At 39.5% G+C, this 21,929-nt stretch overlaps 1 protein-coding gene across 4 annotated transcripts in view; it reads left to right on the top strand.

Moving 5' to 3' along the window:
• The window catches only part of SPIRE1 (spire type actin nucleation factor 1), a 123,960-nt gene that overhangs the window by 90,253 nt on the left and 11,778 nt on the right, over window positions 1-21,929 (top strand). For 3 of the 4 annotated variants that reach the window (XR_006171602.1, XM_042835936.1, XM_042835918.1), the window contains exons 7-11: window positions 3,292-3,378; window positions 3,750-3,879; window positions 15,487-15,650; window positions 20,542-20,629; window positions 21,434-21,576. Coding sequence is in view for 3 of the 4 variants with exons in the window: in XM_042835936.1 (XP_042691870.1) it covers window positions 3,292-3,378; window positions 3,750-3,879; window positions 15,487-15,650; window positions 20,542-20,629; window positions 21,434-21,576 (612 nt within the window). In the remaining variant the exon portion in view is untranslated. The remainder of the gene's footprint in view (window positions 1-3,291; window positions 3,379-3,749; window positions 3,880-15,486; window positions 15,651-20,541; window positions 20,630-21,433; window positions 21,577-21,929) is intronic. The other variant, XM_042835927.1, reaches the window with a different exon arrangement.

Genomic DNA, 21,929 nt, shown 5'->3' with positions numbered 1-21,929 from the left:
ATTACTGTGGCTGTTGTTTTGTAGTCAGAACTGTCTTTAGCGAGTGGTGTTCAGGTGCTCTAAGCAGGGAACCATCCCTTTGTCATTCTTTGCCTTTGTCACACGCTTCTGCAGAAGTTTAGGAGGTGTCCTAGGTACAGCAGTGAGCATTTTGAGGTATTTATTTAAATATTAGTTTGCAGTTGGGGCTGTTGGAATCTGACAAAAAGAATCTTGCATCTATTCTGCATCTGTGCAATGTAGTCTGATTAGACTTTAATTGGGCCATGAATTTTAATTAATTAATTAAAAGTAAAAGATGCATGTTAAATTGCTTATTACAGGAAGAGTTAGTTTGAGTGAAGAGATAGATCTAATGTGGACAGAGAAAATAAAAGCTCCCCTTCAGTATCTTTCCCATCAGCATCTTTTCAGGAGCAGAGGAGGAGAAGGGAGGTTCTGCCCTTGGTGCTCTCGGGTTGTTGGCTCATGCAACCAGTAAACATCCACTTGCTTTGCCACCAGCTTCCTCCACGTCCTGCGAAAATCACTTAAGCAGAAGTTATTTTTCTCCTTTTCCAATCGAATGGGAATACTGCTACTAATTGCACTCTGATGGCATTAAGTCAGTGCATACAGCGCCCTGAGGTGAAAGGCTCAGAGCCATGTATTATTTATTTCCTAGTATGATGTGCAGAGAGTTGTTCCCCAAGGCTGACGTGAGATTATCAGAGTACAAAATGACTGTTCTGATGGTAATAACTCTCAACTTAAGCTATCAACTTTGACATCTGATGAACAGTAACCTGGGGATGAGAGACTTAGCATTTCATTAAGAATCTGCTGTCCTTGAAGAGTTGCTCAGTCTTTAAACAGAGGAAATCAATCACATCACTTAAATTAAGTTCTCCTTATCATAAAATATCTAATCGCCACTTAATATAAATCTTTTTCATTTTAATTTTACTGTTTCTGGGAAGATGACATGTTGCATGGTTTAGCAGCTTGGTTTTCTGTGGCAGACGGTAGTTCCCACTAAGGGAGCTTGTAGCATGAGTGGGGGAACATTGGACCGTGTCTGGGGTAGGATAGCTCCAGAAAGGGTGTCCAAGAAAGCAATGAAGCAATGCAGGCAGACTCTGCACTCAATTCCTTGTGAGAGAAAGGATGAATCTTCAAAGGGAGGCTGTCACTTCCTCAGCATATACACTGGGCATGTCTTGGGTCAGCAGATCTGGTGTGGAAGCTGCGTGGCATTGGTGAGGTTTACTTAGGATTCACTCAGATGACCATATGGGAATTTAAACTCATTTTTCTGACTGCAGCAGTTAAGAGAGTTTTATCTCTACTAAAGAAAGTCAAACCATCTGGCTCATCTAAAAAAAAAATGATAAAGTGATGAAATTTGGGACACTTAGTCTAAGGAAGATAGTATTATAGGAATTTCTGTCAAACTGAAGAGCGAGACTGTTAGTCAGGTACTGTATAGTAATGGAAGGTGCCAGAAATATGTGTGGCATGGGATGTTCTCTCATCCCTGATAGGGTGCTTGGACACTATGCTATATAAAGACTGAACCTGACAAATGTTTTTTTTAAGTAAACCCATACCATTATTTCTAGCTTATAGTTTATACCTTCAGAAGATACAAAAATCTGTTGCCTTGTTTTATATCCTGTTGTATATGTAGTGAATTGCTGTCTCCTGTGATGATCTGTATGTGGTCTTACTCCTACATGTGGTATGTGAGGAAGAAATGTCTGTCTCTTCAGAAAAATATGAGTGAATGAGAACATTTTCCACACCTCTCTTCTGGTCTCTTATCTGTACTTCAGTGCCATAGCATTCTAGTTAATTTACTTTGTAGACATATTGGCAAACTCCACTTTACTCTTGACTAATATTTTAATGTGCACACGGAGAGGCAGACATGAAACATGTCCAGAGGATCTGTTTCCTACTGGGATATCCACACCAGGTCAGTTTCTCATGTCCAGAACAGCAGAGAAATTTGGTAAGCACAAAAAACAAAGGAGCTTATTTTTCATACATTGCTAAAACCGAATAATACAATCACATAATGGCTTTGATCAGAAGGGACCTTAAAGCCATCCCCAACCCCCTGCCATCAGCAGGGCTGCCCCCTGGCAGCTCAGCTGCCCAGGGCCGCATCCAACCTGGCCTTGAGCACCTCCAGGGATGGGGCACCACAGCTTCTCTGGGCAGCTGTGCCAGCGCCTCACCACCCCTTCAGTAAAGAATTTCTTCCTAGCATCTAACCTAAATCTCCTCTTTTTTAGTTTAAAGCCATTCCTCAATGTCCTGTCACTATAAGAATGTGCAAAAAGTCAGCCTCCCTCATCTTTATAAACTCCCTTTAAATACCTGAAGGCCACAGTGCAATCTCCCCAGAGCCTTCTCTTCTCTAGGTTAAACAAGCTTAGCTCCCTCAATCTTTTTTTATAACGGAGATGCTCCAGCCCCCTGATCATCCTCGCAGCGCTCTAGACACAACAACTCCACATCTTTCTTTTGTTGGAGGCTGGGACTGGATACAGTACTCCAGGTACTCACAAGGGCAGAGCAGTGGGACAATCCCCTCCCTCTTCCTGCTGCCACCTCTTTTGATTCAGCCCAGGGTACTGCTGGCCTTTCAGGCTGCAAGCACACATTGCTGACTCATGTCCAGCTTTTTGTCCACCAGGCTCCCAGGTCTGCAAGGCTGCTCTCTGAGTTCTTCTCTCATTCTGCATACATATCTGGGACTGTCGTGATTGCACTCGGATGCGATCTTTGTTTTCATAGTAGAGCTTGGGAGATGATAAGGAGATCAAGAAAACCTCTTGAAGAGTATTAGAATCTAAGAACTGAGGGTTAGAGACTGTGCAGTGGTTGTCAGAGAGTCATGGCTCAAATACATGTTCCTAAAAAATGTTGGTGCCTTTTCCTCCAAATGAGACACAAGCTTTGTCTTCATTCTCCTGCAGCTGTGATTGCAGTCCTGATATTTAATTCCATCATTTCAAAATCCTAAGTATTACTTACTGATGCTGCTGCAACTCTTGTTATTCCATAGCTACAACTACAGCTATCTACAAAGCTGAAAAGCTGTGATCTAATAAGACTTTTCTCACCTCTGTTCTGCGTATGGATTATTGTGCTGTTAAAACTGGTGGACTTTTATGTCTGGTGCAGGTGTCAGAACTCTGCAGGCTCTGTCATGGATGTCTTGAGTTTTCAGTCTCATCATCTGTGCAAATATGAATGCAAGACATGAAAATATACCTTTTTTTTTCACTTTCTCCTTTCCAGGTCAACGGGGACATTCCACCTCGATTAAAAAAGAGTGCCCATGAAATAATCCTGGATTTCATCCGATCACGACCTCCATTAAATCCTGTATGTAATCCAGCATTCTTTTCTAACGAAAATGTGGCTTTGTAAAGGATGTCTGTCCAGGGAATATGTTAAAAATAGTTTCCGACATGGGCTTTCAGGAATACTGAATCGTGTGCGTAAAATGCGGTCTCTTAAAGAGCAGTGTGTTATAACCTTGCACCAACCAGCAGCTGCTCCTGTCGGCAGCCGTTTATCTCTAAGTCAGAAAAAAATACAATTCTCTTTCCAGTTTCTGTGAGTTTTTCAAAAGAGTTCACATAAAATCATAAAATAAAATGCCACTTTTTTTTTTAATTAGAAAAAAAAAATCATGACATAGACTTTTGAGGAAGCGCTGTTTTATGTAAATATAATTGTCTTTGTCTTCCAAGGCCTCTGCAAGAAAACTGAAACCAACCCCACCACGGCCACGCAGCCTTCACGAGAGGATACTGGAGGAAATCAAGGCTGAGAGAAAGCTGCGTCCAGTCTCACCAGATGAGATAAGGCGTAGCAGACTGGGTAAGCACACAGCTAATTTTTACCAGCAGCTTTCACAGAAAACTTTCCACGTAAGAAGCACCAATATCTGTGTAGCAATATCTGTGTAGATGTCACTGAAGATAAAAATAACTCTTGTCCTTTCAGAATAAAGAACCAAAAGACTTTTCTAGAGCTGTATAGTCTTTGTACTAGGTTATTTTTAAAAATAGAGTACTGTATGTTCAGCTTGATCCCATTGTGTTTGTGACATGTTAGATAAATGGAATATCATTATATTGCTTGTTGGATATGAGAGTTCATGTTAGATTTGATCGGAATGGAATGGATGCTGGTTGTCCCTGGTGCAGTATTCCTTACATATCTTTAAGTATTCTTTACATGTCTGTTTTTAATTAATTTTGTTCTCTTTGTTTCCTGTTATTAGCATCATCAATTTTCCTCACTCCAGTTGAAAATCTGTTTTTATTTGTTTGCTGAAAGCATTGCTTCTATTTTAAATCTAAATCTTTGTTTCGTTTTATAAGTTACTGAGCATGTTGTTGCGTATTTTCAGTGGACAAACAATTAAGACTTGTTCTGCAAAGCCATTCATTTCTGCCATGTGCATTCAACACCCTATTACAAAATACAAACACTACACTTTGCAACAACCATCCATTTGCACTAGTTCAGTGGTTCTGACATTGACAAAAGCATGACAAATGCAGCCTTACGTTGTGACATACTTTATAAGCTCAATATTTAACTGCATTAGTAAAACTGATCTAGCTGGATTTTTGAAGAGCGAAAGTGGCATCTAATGGTTGAAAAAGCATGAAATAATCCACGTACACAGAATATTTGTGCCTGCCACATGTGCTTAAAGGCATTGATCCACATTCAAGTGGATTGCAGCAACCCATTGTCTCTGAAGAAAAACAGTTCCATTAGTCATTTTGTGCATTGTTCTTTTGAAGTGCTTGGTAGAGTTCAGTGAATGCTTGGGTGCAATCTTAAATGCATGATGTTTTGAATTTCATTTGGGCCTTCTAGCTTCTGCTTTGTACTCAATTAAAGCTTCTGTATCAACCAATGTTTCTAATAGCTATAGACATTTTTCCAAATGTAGGGAGCTTGTAAAACCATGGAATGATTCTTTGCTTTTCTTTTCAACATTTAACTTCAGTATTTTACATGTTCTACATGCCTTGTCAGGGGCAACAAATCTGATTTATATATTTATACTTTGCAATTTTTAACAGATATTAATTACTTCAAACCCATTTAGTAAACAGTTCCTAAAGCAGTCTTGGATTTTGGAATGTTATTGGTTGGGACTTTTGAGTTGATTTCAGAATATGTCCTCCCGTGAGGAGTTCCTGTCTTCCACTGGTTCTTCTCCTTTTACAAAAGAAGGAATTCTTTAAGTTTTGGGACTATGGTAACATCCCTTCAGTCCAATGAATATTACTGGAGGTGTAAAAAGAGATGCATGTGAATTTTACTTTCCAAACATAGTTATGAAGATTTTATTATTTTAATGTGAAATCATATAAATGATTAATTTGCTCTTGGCATAGGAAAGAAAAAAAGTACAAAGAACTTGAAAATAATTGTTATTTTGTTGAGCTGTAAGGTTTGGGTTTTTGTCACACTGAAATTATTGTTTTGCCCAAAGTTCTTAGAATAAAATATGTTCCTGCAGAGTTGAGGATGAAATAGTGCTGGTGACTTTCTATATGGTTCTAATAGACCTGCTGTATAGTTTAGGTGGTGATTAAATGTAATTTAGTGTAGCAAAATGTTAGGCAAAAAGATTTAAGGATTACAAATCTAAGTAGAAACACAATTGGGATGCTTACACCATCTGGACAGAAATATTTGTTGATATTAAAAAGACAGAAACAGAGCATTAGAGTGAAATATGTGGGAGTATATGGTGCTTTCCACATTTCCCAAAGTTATTTGTTGTTCACTTTAAAGCAGTCAAGCACAGTCCCTCATTTGAGTACTAGGGGAAGAGGGCTGTACTCTGCAGTTCCTCCTCTGCAATATCAGTGGACCCGTGGCATATGCTTCCCAGCAGCCACAGCCTTTGCTGCCTTGCTCTGCACAGCACAGGTAAGAATCTTCTCCATCATGAATTGCCACTGAGCAAAGAGAGCATCTGGAACAAAGTGCCAGCCTCCAAGCCATGTTCATGGGCTGCAGTTGGTCCAGGGCTAGCCAAGGTTGAGCTAAAACTTTTTTGGGAATGATAATTTAATCCTGATAGCTGCAGTTACAAATGGCGACACTAGGGAGAGGAATCTGAGTGATTTTTTGAATGGCATTATCACATCATCAGAGTAAACTATCAAGACAAACACAGTTTTGAGGTGCCCTTCGAATTGAAATTTAGATTTATGACTTCAGCAAGTTGAGCTCATGGAGCTTGGAGAAAACTTTATTTCATACACATTTTATCAGCCTTCTTTTAGGACTCCGCATTTGTTGATAAAACCCTTATGCTTTAAAATGTATTTGCCTTTAAGTTACCTTTGGACAGCAAATTAGATGCTTCTTCTGTGACTGCTGTCTGTGGCTGATGTTGTCTTGGTGATAAACTACGGGAAAAATGCCCTGACTCCTTAGTTTGGATCAGCGTCAGCCACCTACTGTGTTCCCTGCCTAAATTTACACTTGTGAGCAAAGGTTGTCCCAGCGCAACCTTTTTTCAGCATGTTTTAACGCAGCAGTGCCTGACAGACCCTTCGTGCTGCCGTGCGTGTTTGTCATCCACAAGTATCAAAGATAAGCTGACGGCAGTTTTGATGTGTTCTGGTACATTCTTGTAGCTGGGCCTGGCCTGCTTATCTACATCGGTGTAGTGAAATTTTGGTTTCAGTTGAGAATAGATCGAGTGCCTACTCCCTGAATGACGCTGTGTAACTTGAAATGGAGGTAGGCTGAGCACAGCAGTGGTTTGTGTGCGTTTGGGGCTGGGACTGCAGTCAGACCAAAGGGCCAGGAAGGCTCAACAGCTGTGTCATGTGATTTTCTTGTATCCAGAGATTGTAATTTCATGTGCGATTTTTTGTTATTAAGCTGACAAGGAACAAAGCTATTGGTTACGTAAACGTTCCAGAAATAAAGAACATCTGACCGTTTCTTATCAAGGAATAAAATGGCTGAAGGCACCCAGGAAGAGGAAAGCATGGATGCATTTTAAAGGCTAAATCCACCTGATGTTTTTTAAAAGGACAAAAATCAGCACAAATCACACTGCTAGGCCTTTTTTTTTCTTTCCTATTCAAGGAAACAACTGCTCAAGCTGAACTTGAGTGTCCCTCTTTATTAGTTTAATTATAATCATTGGAGATTACGCTCAAAAAAATTAGAAATATTTATTTCAGGTCACTGAAACCTGTGTGAAATGTGGCTTTTTTCAGCTCTTTCTTTCTCTCCTGTCTCTCTTTTTCTCTCTCCTTTCTTTCTTTCATAGCATTTTGGTTGAAAATACTGTGGTACTAAGATACTTGCTTCTTGTTTTGGTATTTGATATTAATTTTGATACTAATTCCAAAAATCTGGTTCTACAGTTGTACAAGCGTTCTTATTCTTGCTCTGTTTGCAAGTCCAACTTAATGTTGCTGTAGTTTTCAGACTTGAAGCTTTACTACAGTAAAGCAATACTGTCTGATACATTTTGGATTTAGGCAACAGAATCCAAAATGCCAGTAGTGGAATTAAATCTTTGGTTTTCATTACCCCTCTGCTTTTCTAACAGCTGAATCATTTTCTTTTTGTTGTTTTTATTTCTTCTTTACAGCAATGCGGCCACTTAGCATGTCTTACAGTTTTGACTTGTCAGGTAAAAAGGTGCAGCAACACCTGACGTGGTCATTGTGCTTATTGTGAAATTTGTTCCATCTGTTTGTTGAATTCCCATGTAAGAAAGAAACTTGAAGGGATTCTTCCAAGGTATGGTCAGCAAAAATAAAAATTAAGATTAATTACTTGTGTTAATACCTACATTTCCTCTGCTGTGAAAGTATACCTAGGAACAGGAAACAGCTGTATTTCATCTGAAGTAAAGTGTTGGCATTCTATTTAAATGAATAACCTTCCTAAGGTAGCCTGGAGCTATTCCAGATTCTAAAAAGAATTCACTCTCACCTTCAAGTTCGGATTGCTTATTATTTATTAATCTGACCTTGGTGTCTTTACCGGCACTTTCTGACTAGATTGTTTTCTGCAAGATTTCATTTCTCATGAGCACCCAAAAACTATTTTGAACTCTTCTGCCTTTCTAAATTTAATGAACTACACCACTAATCTGGAAAGGATCTGTCAATTGTACCGAGTATTTTTAAGTAAATATTTTGAGAGTTATGAAATCAAAGATGTTTGCTCAAAAGAGACTAAACCCTCCTGCTTTGCTAGTTAATGAAGTAACTTGCAAAGATATGCTGGTACCAGCTGACATAGAGAAATTCAATAGCTGATCCTTCATCAACCATCTAATACCAAATGTAAAGGCTTTTCTTAGTGGACCATTAGTTAGAGCATGCAGTGGCTGTACAAACATGTTCTAGTTCAGAATAGCAACTTCAGAGAGAGTTTGTGCTAGCTGTACAATAAATTTGGTCCTCCCTCTTGTACACTAACTTTCCAGGGTGCTCCCAAATGCTATCATTGAGGCTATCGGTATTTTACATTAGCCTCAAAGATTTGTTCACTGAGGAAGTCTACTATGCTAGCTCTTAGCTAATTTCCCCTGGGTATCTCCTGAAAAAAAAAAAAAATCCACGCTCTCATTTTGTGAAGAAGCAACACCAGCTATATCATTCCCTTATCTCCTTCCAGTTGCACATGGAAACATCTCATCCAGGGATTATGCAGTGCTTTCTTCCTCTGTTTCTCAACCCATCCTCTAACCTCTCTTTCCCTTAGAAAGGCATAATCTGATTGAAATGATTTAAAAAAAAAAAAAAAAAAAAAAAGTTATTTGATTACCATGATACAATCAAATACAATAGCTTTGTAATACAGAAGTGAAGTCCACCAGTTAATCTCTGAATGTGATTCCACGTCATGGCTGAGCCAAGCAAACAGCTTGCCGTTGCCAAGACAGAGGAGGGGGCTTTTTCTTCTTTCTCTCCCCCTCAAGCATGCCATTTCCCCTTCCTCCTCTGTGCTCATTTATTCAGAAGATAAACTGATTCAATTCATATAAACTAGACACAAATACTCATATTTTTGCACGGCTGGCTTTGTGCTATTTCAGTGTTTTAAACCTGCTTGCTATCTGATCTTGGAGCTGGCTGATGGCAGATAATGAGCATGGGCGGATGGGAGGAAGGAACAGGCTTTCCCTGTCACAGGCGGTGGCAAGCTGTTAATCCAACTCAGGCCTTTTGTGAAAGCCTGTGCTGACGGTGTATTGTATAGCTACTACAGCTGTCTGGTGGGCTCCAAATTATGCATGCACTTGGTATCACGCTTTACTCTGCTGAAAGCTGAAGTGTCCCCAAGGGGCAGATAAGAGCGTGAACATACTCCAGATTTCAGAAAGTACTCTTACAAATTTCAGATATGCCTGAAGTTGTAAGTTGCTTTAGATTTAAAACTATAAAACTGAATGTGCTTGTCATCAATGGAAGAGAAATTTCATATCTGTCCTTCTTCATGTCTGCTTCTTCTTTTGCCTTTTGTTTCTAAGAATCCCAAGGCATCCTCATTTGTTTAAATCCAAAAAATACCTCATTAATACTCCATTCATAATCAATTCATTACCATTATATTTTTACTTTGAAGAAGTAACTGCATAGCAATCTACACTGTACTTGGAATTGCACTTTTTGACTGACCTCTGAAGAACTCTTCTTGTTTTCTTTGCCCATCTTCTAAATGTGATTGGGTTGGTTTTTTTGGTGGTTTTTTTTTCTTTTTCTTTTCCCAAGTTATGTGGTTCTCAGCAAGTAGTGTCATATTGTGTGACTGAGTGGTAAGGTAAAGGTGATAAATCACCTTGTTAGTTAGTTGTGGATTATTAAAACCTCCCAGTTAGCTGGATGTGAGGCACCAGATGAGCAGTACAAATGAATTGGATGGGCTGGGATGTAAGCTGTAAGCAGATAACTGGGAGCTTTGAGTGCTGTTACTTTGTATGCTTTTTTTTTTTTTTGGCTGTGCTTTCATTTTCTGGTCACTGTTTCCACATACTTGCTCTTTCACTGCTTTCATTGCTCTCTGCTTGACGGAATTGCTGTCACAAAACCACAAACCTGATGAAAATCAGAGTTGTTTTCTTCTAAGTGCTAACAGACAGGCTCAGGGCTTTGTTACACTTACTGTACGCAACTTTCTCTGGCACCAAGCTGGAGAAGCTGATGCGTCACACTGCCCACCTGTCTCCCTGCCACTGTCAGCCTGGGGATGAGGGGAACGCACGTTCCTGCTAGTGAGCAGAGGGAGCAAGCACATATGATGACAGTAATCTGAGGTGTACTTCATATTGGCTAGGGACCAGGGCAGGCAGTGGCTGCTTCCTCTTATAGAAAAATAACTTAAAAGCATCTTTATTTCTATGAACTGAATTGACTGAATTGGTCAAAAGACCAGCCACTAATTCCCTTACCACTCAAATTCTTACCTCAAAGTTATGTGCATACCTGCTTTGAAGATAATACTTAAGCCACAGTTTGCTCATCTGGGAGCAGAGAAGAAGAGAGAGAAGAAAAAGGAAACTGAAACTTTTAAACCAAAACTTCACATGGTTTCCACCTCTGTGAGTTAATTTGCATTACTGTTGATTTTACACAGTGTATGCCTCAGACCCTTTATGGAGGAGGGAACTCCACCAAGTCCCAGTAATCTCTTAATTTAGATAATACAATAATGAGTGTGATGCAAACACCAGCAAAAGGCTGACTGGTATGGATTTATTAGTTCTCATGTCCTGGACTTCACCAGCTCAGTCCATTAAAAGAAGCAGCACACATCTGTTACTTCTGTTCATTATATATTTCCCAGTATATTTATTATACAGAACGACAGAATTGCAGGATTTGGAAGAGACCTTTGGAGATTGTCAAGTCCAGCCCCCTTGCTAAAGTAGGTACCTTACAGTAGGTAGCACAGGAAGGCGTCCAACAAGTCTTGATGTCTCCATAGAAGGAGACTCCACAGCCTCTCTGGGCAGCCTGTTCCAGTGCACTGTCACCCTTACCATAAAGAAGTTCTTCCATATATTTGTGTGGAACTTCGTATGTTACAGTTTTTGGCCATTGCTCCTTATCCTGCCACTACACACCACTGAAAAGAGTCTGGCCTCATCCAGTTGCCTCCTGCACTTTAGATATTTATAACACTGATCAGACCCCTTCTCAGTCTTCCATTCTCTAGTCACAACAGTCGCAGGTCTCTCAGCCTGTCCTCATACAGGAGATGCTCCAGGACGTTCATCATCTTTGTCACCCTCCTCTGTATTCCTTCTAGGAGATCCCCGTTGTTTGTTTTTTTTTTTTTTAACAGAGAAGCCCAGAATTGAACACAGGACTTCAGATGTGGCCTCAGTGAGGCAGAGCAGGGGGGGAGGATCACTGCCCTCGACCTGCTGGCTGTGCTCTTTTTAATACACCCCACGATCCCACTGCCCTTGTTGGCCACTAGGGCACACTGCTGGCTCATGGCCAACCTGTTGTCCACCAGGACACCCAAGTCCTTCTCTGCAGAACTCCTCTCCAGCAGGTCATTCCCTAACCTGTACTGATATATGTGCTTATTTCTCCCAGATGAAGGACTCTACACTTGCTTTTGTTGAACCTCATTGGGTTCCCCCCTACCCAGCTCTCCAGTCTTTCCAGGTCTTGTTGAATGTCACACAGCCTTCAGCTGTCAAACATTTCCTCCCAGCTTTGTATTGTCTTGCTGAGGATGGACTCTATCCCGTTATCCATGCCACTGATGTTGAACCAGACCCAGCACCAGCCCCTGGGGAACACCACTAGTTACAGGCCTCCAACCAGACTCTCTGCCACTGATCACAGCAATCTGAGCTCTGCCAGTCAGGCAATTCTCAACCCACCTCACCATCCGCCATCGTAACGAGCAGAATGTAAACAAGCCTTAATTCTCCATCCATTTTAGTCTTCTTTCAAACCTAGTGTAAAAATGATAATGGAGAGCATATTTGCTGTATAGAATCAAATTCAAGTTTCTGTTGCCATTGTTTTCCAAGGAGAGCTGGTTGGGAGCAGACAGCATGGTTACGTGGCTACTGTAGTTAGTGTTTAATCTGTGGTCTGCTTATTCTTTGTTTCGTTAGAGACACATAATGTAAATCAAGGCAAATTTCATATTGTCCTAGGGTGTTTTTTCTCTCCCTTCTTAGAATGCTAGTTAGGGAAGGCTGACACAAAGATAAGTAATCAAGTCTAAGACATGATATTGCAACATTTCCTGTTGTAATGATCACTCAGAAGAATCTCTGAACAAACCAAACATGAATGCAATTTGCAGGTACTGTTCATTGTACTCACTGCCTGAAAATATGGAGGTATGACGCACTCCCAGTGGGTCTGATTCTCCAATGAAATCTGAATTTCAGGCTGTTACTCACACGAGTTTTTGTTGTTCGTTTTTTAAATGTTCAAAACATTTAGATATTCTGTGAAACTAGAGATTGTCTAACTGATATTTGTTTTAAACAGACAAATTTATTTTTGCTTCAGTGAATTTTCCATGAGTTTCTTCTGCCGTACGCCTTTTTATAAGCACCTGTCTATTCATTGCTTCTGACTTATTTATCCTAAGTAGTTTTATCCTGTTTGTGGTGATATATGCTTATTTGCCACACTATAATGTTTCTGCTGCCTGAATGCATCACTAGAAGAGTTTATATAAAGTTACGATATTTTCTTTCTAAATTAGCTAAAAAATTCTGTTTTCAATTTTGGAATAATTATTTTTGTTAAAATCTGATGGATGAAGCTAAATTTATGTGATCTTTAAATTATGATAATCTATCTTTTCATGTATATCCAGTACTGTAAGTGCAGGAGTGCTAAACTGAACTGAAGCACTGTTGTCCAAAAAAATTTTGTAAGTGGATGGATTTGGGTTTAGTTTCACCTTCTGGGGTTTTTTTTCTTTAGTGCTTGAAAATTGTAAGAACACTCCCCTTTTTATGCTGATAAATGACATTTTCTACTGAAGAACCCTTCAAAACAAATGCTGTGGCTGTCTTCTAGGTTCACTTAAAGCTTCTCTGGTAGTTCAAGCAGACAAAAACAGTATGTTTCTAAACAACTCATACATATGAGAATAGAAATAAAAACATTTTTAGGCTAGAAATAAAAACATTTTTAGGCTGTGCAAATAGTAGTTGACTACAAAAATTACCTCTGCAATGGATCAGAAATTTCCATTTCTGGAGCCTAAATTCTTAGAAAACAAACTAAGCAAACAAACATAAAATAACAACAAATAACAATTGATGCATAGATCTCAGATATTCAGATCTTTAATATCACATCCTGTAGTGCTAGGGGATGTCTGGTGAATGTTGTTTCCTAGCCCCTTTCCCCAACTCTATTGCATGTTTTCTTTTTTGGAGAGGGCAATAATACTGTCACTTTTGGCTGCCGTGTCCCTGGTGCTGGGGCTAACACTTTGGCTGGTCTGTTCAGGAACTGCTCTGTGCAATCGAGAGACAAATCAAAGGTTTTTCTCTTGTTCATATGGGAAAAGCCCTAAGCTTCTTCACTCAACTGCTTGCCAGCTAGTTATGGGATCTCATGAAGTGGTGCTGGCAACAGGGAGGAGAGGCAGTTTAGTTTTTGTTTTCATGCTGTCACTTTCTGGAATTGCACAAAGCAGTCGTTACAGTAGGAATGCATTTGATGTGGAGGACACCCATGCTGTACTCGCAAAAATCTAGGAGGGGAGAAAAACATGACCTAGAAGCCATAATGCTAGTCAGGATAGCCATTAGCAAAGCCTTTGAAGATAGGAACTAAGGGATAGGGAGTCTAAGTCTTTGATTGCAACTCTTTGTAGGGAGGACCTGAAGGCAGTAATAATATTGTAGTACAGATTCACAGGCTTGGAATGTCACGACTTTAACAACCCAAATAATCCCCTTTTCTTGCATTCCCAATTGAAGATATGATTTATTGAGGAACTGTAACATGTCTGCTGCCCTTTCCCTCTGTTTTCAGCATATAACAGTGAGCTAATCAATTCTATTAAATGCATACTAATTTAACTCACTCTTCTTATTATTCATTTAAATAGCTGCTCTGGTGAGAATGTTGGAAAGCTGACCTAATATGGCAACTAAGGGTTTGTCTATACTATGTAGTTTTAAATTAACTTTTCAAGAACAGCTTTTATCAGAGCCAGTTGTGTTGTAGCAGCAGTGACCATCTCTGTTTAAATCAGAGCAAGGCTGCAAGTGACTCCAAGTGAGGTGTGAGTACTTGCATTGTTGGCACTGGGAATATCTGGACTGTATCATTTCTCTGCCGTAGTCCTTCTGGTAACCTAAGGTTCGAGTCGTTTGACCTTCCGTGCCTCTTGTCACCATAAGTAAAAATGGGAATAATAACACTTCATTACCCTAACCCTAAAATACCTGGAGGTATTTTGTTATTACAAGACTGGGAAAGGAGTCATGTAATTACATGGGTAGAAGAATGCATTTGTAGAAAGACCAGATACTTAGGCATACATGCAAATAGGAGATTAAAAGCTTCTCTTCATTCTCCCTCCAATGTAATTTTCTTCAGATCGGAATACTGCACTTTGTACTTTTACAGGGATAAAGCTGAATTATCAGAACAAACTCTAAGCTCCCCTAAAATATCAAAGCCTAGGTCATTATCTTAATGTCTAAGCTAAGCTCGGCTAAGCATGGCAGACCCTGGGCTTAAATTGCCAGAGATTCATCCTCATTGCACATGGCCAGAAACCCAGAGTAATTTATTTGGTGGAGTTGCATCCTTGTAAAACACATGCAGATGAAAACAGAACAGCAGCTTCGTGTTTCTGCTGTTACATGAACATCTAGCTTCACAGACGTGTTTTTAATACAAATGACCACTCAAGCCCATGAACTGTGCATATTTTTGATGAGTGCTAGTTATTTAGCTCATTCTCATTCCTCTTCTGTGTTCTGCAGAATAAAGTATAATTCTGTCCTCACAGGAATAACAAGATTTACTCCACACTAAACCTCATAATTTCTGTGTGGCGTTGCCTTCAGATTCACTGGAAACCCACTCGTCCAGATACAACTGTACCTTCTTCTGATACTTAGTTAATTAGAGACTCTAAGTTGAAGGAAGAATATTTTTGTTTTCAACACAGGAATTTGTTTTTAAAGTTGGCCAGGGTTAGTCTGGGGTGTTTTTTAAGTGTTTTGCACCGCTGCTTTTCCCACTGCTTTCATTCCTTCATATTGCTTCTGTACCATAAGCCGTTGCCTGTAGTTCTCAGCAAAGTATTGCTGAAGTAGAACAATTGCACATTTAGAATATCACAATATGTTTTTTTTCCTTATGCGTGTATAGACTTTACAGTAAGGTTTGAGGAGGCAAAGCAGATTGATCTACCTAGGGCACGAGGTCCAAGCACCGACTGTTCTGTTTCTTTCGCTAGATGTCTCTGCGCCAGAGGCTGGAAGGAAGTCAGAGGATGGCTCTGTAGCAAATGGCAGCCTGGCATCACGGGGGAAGCAGAACGGGGCCACGCAAGTGACAGTGCAGCGGAAGAGACTCCTGAAGGCTCCCACATTGGCTGAACTTGACAGCTCAGATTCGGAGGTAAAATATCGGGGTTGACCTTGATTCTTGCTTGTCAGAACTTAGTGCTATTCCTTCATTGGCTGAACCAATCAGCTAAGTGTCTATGTAGACTGCAATGCGAATTTTATGTGGCTGCTTCAGAAATAACAAGATCAGGTCTCAGAAATCAGAACATTCTTTAAAAAGTTAAATGATAGTTTTGTCCTTAGTCCTAGTATTCACTCTTTTTTTATTTAATGCCCAGTATCTGTCCATAGTGTATGTGTAGCAGTTATGCTTTTGGGAATGTAGACAATTGTTTTTCACCCTTCTGGCACCCTTGCAAGAGCTGTCATTAAAGGCCTCAGATGTGAGCCCAGCCCTACCATACCAGCTGTTAAATAAGGAGAATCAGCTCTGCCAGAAAGGTTGCAGTTCAGTGCAAATTCAGTGGGTTAGGCTGTTACATAGGCTTAGGAAGTAACACCCGGCAAATGTTTGCAGATAGAGATGAGCAGACACTGCTTAGGTGGAGAAGCAACTTTGAATCCATTCTCTCTCAAATGGAGAATTAATGATTTTTAGAAAGCATTGAAAGAAGAAAGGAATAAAAAATCTCTCCAGTTTAAAAGCCACATTGACTATAGCCTTTGAAGAGCACCAGTATTACATTGTCAGGAATGAATTTTGTCTTTTGGCCCAGTAATATTACTGAGATTGAACTTTTCTGAAAGTCAAGCTGTCAGGAAAGTCAGGGTTTATTTAGAGAGGCTAATTTTAACCAGGGGAAGGCAGTCTTCCCTGGCTCTTTCTCTGTATTAAATAGGGAGGGTGGGGTTTCCTGACAAGCACTTACAAAGGTATCTAAGCTGAGAGATAGGAGGCTGGGGAGAAATAAAATTGGAGATAAATGTATCTTTTTGTGTACTTTCCTTATCCCTGTGAAGTTGACCCTCTTTGTGTTGTGGGTTATCCTATGGGAGACTTGTATGTGTGCATAATTTGGTGCATCCATACTGAAAGCAGAAGAAATTAGCATTCTGAAATCTCTCAGCAGTGTTTAAAATTACAATAGAGGCTATGTGAGGTTTTGTTAATTTTAACAAAGCTGGGCAGGACACAGGAATATTGAGACTTGTTAATGAAAGAATTGGATTTTGAACTCTAATCTTTTCAGCTTTTAGGTCAGTGCATCCTGAAGCTAATGCAGGATGATATCTCACACAGAAAAATGAGCAGAAATTAGCGAAAGAAAATTCTGTACAGGGAAACATTAAGCAATTATTATGGGAAGGAAAAATTCAATGTATGAGTATTGATTAGGAATACCATGCAGGCAAGCAAAGTCATACAGAAAAAAAGCGTTGGGGCGTAGAGGAGAAGATAAAATGAAGAATAAATCAGTCACATCAAATTGTCACAGAGAACAGATGTTGTATTGGTTTGAGTCAAAAAAAAGTAGCTGGTGAAGCAATTAAGAATATTAAAATGCCAAGCAGAGTACTGGTAGGGTTTCAGGAACAGTGCTAAAGTGGTGTAAACAAACGTAATGGAAGGAGTTTGGATGAAATTTAACAAGCTGGCAAAGGCATGTGGGACATAGAAGATTTGAAGAAAGTGAAGTGTGCTCTGCCAGTATATCTTAATTGCTGAATTTTATTTCTGTGTAACAAACTGAAGTGTATATGTTGTCCTGTTTGGCTATAAGCATCTCAGGCACCTCTTTGCCTTCAGTTTGAATTGAGCTTAACCTATTTAGAGTTACTCACTGGGAGTTAAATTATGACTGTGTTATGTCCTAAATTACAGGCTGCAAATATCTGCACTGCTGAGCTACGGAGCTCCAAATAGGCTGTGATGCAAATGCATTTTTGTCCCCTGAATCCCCTTTGTTCTTTTCTCAGCTATGTTGTGATGCTGTCTACAGCCCAGCACTCAGTATTGCCAGCCAGAGGTGAAAGAAATGGTCTGATATTGCCCTATACCCATTTGCTGGCAAGGATGAATATCGTACAAATCCTACTATCTGTCCTTGTTTTTCTCTGTGTTGCTAATAGAATCATGGATTCAGATGGGGAGGAGGAAGAGCCATTTTGTCTTCATAATTTTGTCCGGCAACCTGGACAAAAATCATGTCAGTAGTGTAATCAGATGGTTTACAGTGATGCCTTTAAAGCTGCAGCTTTCTCAGGACGTTTAATATTACACATAAATTGTATATATAATGTTTAAGTAATATTATAATATTATAAATTTAATGTTACAGTTATTCAGCTCTTAGTGAAAAAGTGCACAATTCCAGATGTTTGGTTTGTCCAATCTCAGACATGAAAAGTCATATTGTCAGCCATAATAGTTAATAGTTGCTGTACTGATACAAAAAAGTTTGAGTACTCATAGGTCAGTAACAGCATTTTCAGTGCCTGAGTTTGTGAACAGAAGTAATTTGAAATTATAAACTTGGAATACCTATTGTCTAAGTAGGATAACATGTCAACATGTACTCCTGGCTTCCATTCTCCCTGGATTGATGGTTTATACTTAGCCATTGGCTCCAGACAGTTCATTCCCTATCATTCTTTAATATAAGAAGTTTAGCTTCTGGGATCTTTCTTGTAAGTCTTTACCATAGAGAAGCCATTTATTGCCCTGTTTTTGTCTATTTCTGTCCCTCTCATTTTGAGGCTCCTAGGCCATCAAAATAGCCCCCAGAAAAACTCAGATAGATACAGCACAAATTAGTGAGGACAGACATTACTAATGATGTCGCTAGAGTTTTTTCACAAAAGTGGGGAAAAGATGGAGACATCCATGTGCTGCATAGCTTCGCAACATCTAAGATATCATATCCAGCTTGATTTCGGCAGTGATGTGACGAATAGTTATTTTTTAGCTATTTCTTTCAGTTGGAATATGACCATTAGCAAGAGGTACCATAATCACTATTTTACAGTTTTATATGCAGTATATTTAGGCTTTTGACTTTTTCAGTTGTTCACCTTATTTTGTCTCTTATCTCCACACCGGTGTTTCAGGCACAGGAGAAATGCAAGAAAAATGAGAATCAGAAAAGCATGTAAATAAGCTCTGTGCACAAACTTGCTTGAATCATGATTCAGTCTTCTATAAAACTTACCATGTAGGACAATAAAAAAATAGAACACTTGAAATTTTTGGTCAGGACCAGGTAGGATCCCACAGAACAAGAAACTTCAGGAGCAACGCGGGCTTGGATTGTGCTCCACAGAGAACTGCTCTGCTCCTCTACAAGCTCCCCTCTGCCCCTCACTGAAGTTCTGGCTGCTCTTCATTCACAGAAATGAGCAGCAGAACAGCATGGTTGTGTTTTTTAATTGGTGGCTTGCTTAGTTCTTCATCCTAGCCTTCTAGCTCCTCTGGCAACGAAAAAGTAATCTTTTACATAGATGAGTTTGACTTCTACAGATTGAATAGTTTAATGGTTTACTTTTTACAGGAGTTAACAGAATTTAAACATTGAACTCCAGACTTGTGAGCGCTGTTGTACCACTTCTAGAGAGCAATGCATTCAGTTATCTTGTGAGTTCTGCAGTGGTCTTTTAGGGCAACCATGTGGTGTGAAGCAGTGAACTGCAAAGATATCTGAGTGAGCTCTGTAGCTGAACTATATTGGTTTGTGGATGCAAAACAGCTGGTGCAGTTAAATATGCTGTTTAGACTTCCCTACAATTTTCCCATCTCAAATGTCTGGAAGAGACATATTGGATATATTAAAGTGAGTACATTGTTTTGGGGTCTGACCTGGTTGGAGATTTTTGCAGAAGACTGTCTTGAGGCATATACAGTGTTACAGCAAACATCACATCACAGTTTCTTTACATACATTGCATACATGTCCTAGGGCTAAGCAGAAAGTACAATCACCTGATGGCAATTTGTTAAGGCCTCTGTCCTGTGATGCATGGTGTTCATTGAGGTGACCCTGCCAGCTTTTCTTTTCTGACTTGCTGTTACCAAAGGCAGCATTCTTTCAGTTAGTGGGGATTTTCCTGCTTGCAGTTCAATAATGAGAGAAATCTGCGTGAGAAAGAGAGGCTCAGCTACTTGCTGGATTTTTGAGCTGGCCACCTCTTGTAAATCTTGACAATTTAAGTGATTGTGAAACTCCTAGGTTAAAAGCATTCACATTGGAGCTAAACAGCATTCACAATCAGTCCTACAACTCTGTTCCTTGGGGAGGCTCTTGTGATTCATGTATCCTACTGGTATCTGGTGGCTGAAGACAGAGGTTTGGGATGGAATGATTTGGTGATTTGGGTGTCATAATGCCTTGGATACCTGACAGGTGTTAGTCAAAGCCTGGTTCACCTTGGGCTTGACTTTGGCTTCTGTGATGAAACACAAAATGAAGATTCCTTTTAAATACATAAGAAAGGAGAAAAATACACTGGGATTAGTAATTACAGAACAGTGCCATGGAAGTCAGCTTAATTTCTCTTTTCTTTAGTGGGTGATATGAGTACCTGGTATTCCTTTGGAAACTGGAGAAATCCAAGGACTGATTTCTTGCTAGTGTGAGACATAAAATTGACTTACTGCATTTCCTGTAGTTAAAAATCCTTCAAAGATCTTGAGTACAATTACTGGTGGAAAAGTAAATAGAAAAGCAAAACAGTAGATTTGTTTTGCTCCTGTTCTTTAATGTGGTGGTTAAATGCACTGAATTCCAACCATGTACCATTTATATTCCAGTTTTTGCAAAAGTTGAGCTTAGAAAATTACATAGCTCTGTGTAGCGTGAACATTTTTTCTCAGGACTTCTTCTAGGGCTTTGTGTGATTTAAAGTGATAACATGCCTTTGATAGCTTGTGATTTCTACGTGCTAACAAGCAGTAAGAGAAGAAAAAATAATTTCTGATGAATTCTATTTCTTCTCATCTTCCCACACAGGAGGAATCAGTGCACAAATCAACAAGTAGCAGCAGCATCTCCCCCTCACAAGTGGAAGACCCCTCGCAGGAAGGTACCAGCAGAAAGAGTGAGTTTTAGAGTGCCTGCTTTCACTTAGTTCTGTTGCCTTCTGTTATTGAACTTTGACACTCTTACAGAAAGCCGAAGCTGAGTGTAAATTGAATAAATCTGAACCTTGGAACATGCTGAATAGGACAAACGTAGTAATTAGTGAGTGGAAGGCCTATACTATATGTGGACATTTTTGTGAAACAGAAAAGTCATATTTGAAACTGTCAGGGAATTGTAAAGGAAGTCAGAAGTGCATATTTCAGCTATGTTCATCTCAGAAGGGCTTGTTGCTGCAGAAACACATTCTAAACCAATGTAAAAGCCAATTTAAATATTTTCAGCACCTCTGACATCGATGAATGTACTTGTTTGAAAGACACCTAGTAATCACCAATATGTCTCATAAGCAAAGTACTTACTGTCAAGAGGGGAAAATCCGATCTTTTTGTTTCAGGCAGTTATGGTAGGCTTTACTGTACAACAGGATTTCCAGTTTCACTGGAAAGCTTTTGTAATTAAATATGTAATCTGTGCACAGTGGTGAAATAATTTGTATAGCCAGTATTTTGGCACTCTGAATTTTTATTCAGTGATAAATGGATAGTAGCATGCCTGTATTTGCTGGTCTTACAAGTATTCCTGTTCTTTCAGTCTTGAAAATGTAATCAGTATGATACTTGTATTGAAGAGTGTGGAAGTGTAATTTGAGCCCCCAGCAGTAGGAATTCTAGGAAATCAATGACTGTTTCAGGTACTGAGCAATGTTATCCAACACTCTGTTTTACGAGAACTAATTCTTTTATGCTGGTTGAATCTTTAGCACCTCCAAAGTTCTTGCCCATATCATCTACACCACAGCCAGAGAGACGGCAGCCACCTCAGAGACGACACTCCATTGAAAAGGAAACTCCAACCAATGTCAGACAGTTTCTACCACCTTCAAAACAGAGCTCCAGATCACTTGTAAGTGGAGTGGGTGGTAGGAGAGAGAAAAAGAGGCATGCTAAGAGTATAATGAAAATTAAAACTTGGCTTCAGTGTGATTAGAACTTGACTCAAAGAAAACTCCTGAATTCAGAAACAGCCCTGGGCTACTAAAGACGTTTTGAAATCAAGATTTGAACTTTCTGATTAACCCAGAATCCCAGGTACAGATGCCTCGGAAAATATGTGCACTTTGATTAGGACTCTGGATAAAGCCATGTGCCTTGCTTTTATTTCAGAATGTTACCAAAACAGGCAAACTTTGCCTTACTGATTTTCCATTTGAATAGAGACAATTCCAAAGCTCTGGATTTTTTTAAATGCTTTTTTTA

This window comes from Centrocercus urophasianus, unplaced genomic scaffold, assembly GCF_019232065.1.
Source record: "Centrocercus urophasianus isolate 14NV4802_14NV808 unplaced genomic scaffold, USGS_Curo_1.0 seq_11, whole genome shotgun sequence".
In the NCBI taxonomy this organism is placed as follows: Eukaryota; Metazoa; Chordata; class Aves; order Galliformes; family Phasianidae; genus Centrocercus; species Centrocercus urophasianus.
The sequence above is the reverse complement of the archived record's forward strand: the minus strand, read 5'-3'. Positions and strand labels throughout refer to the sequence as shown.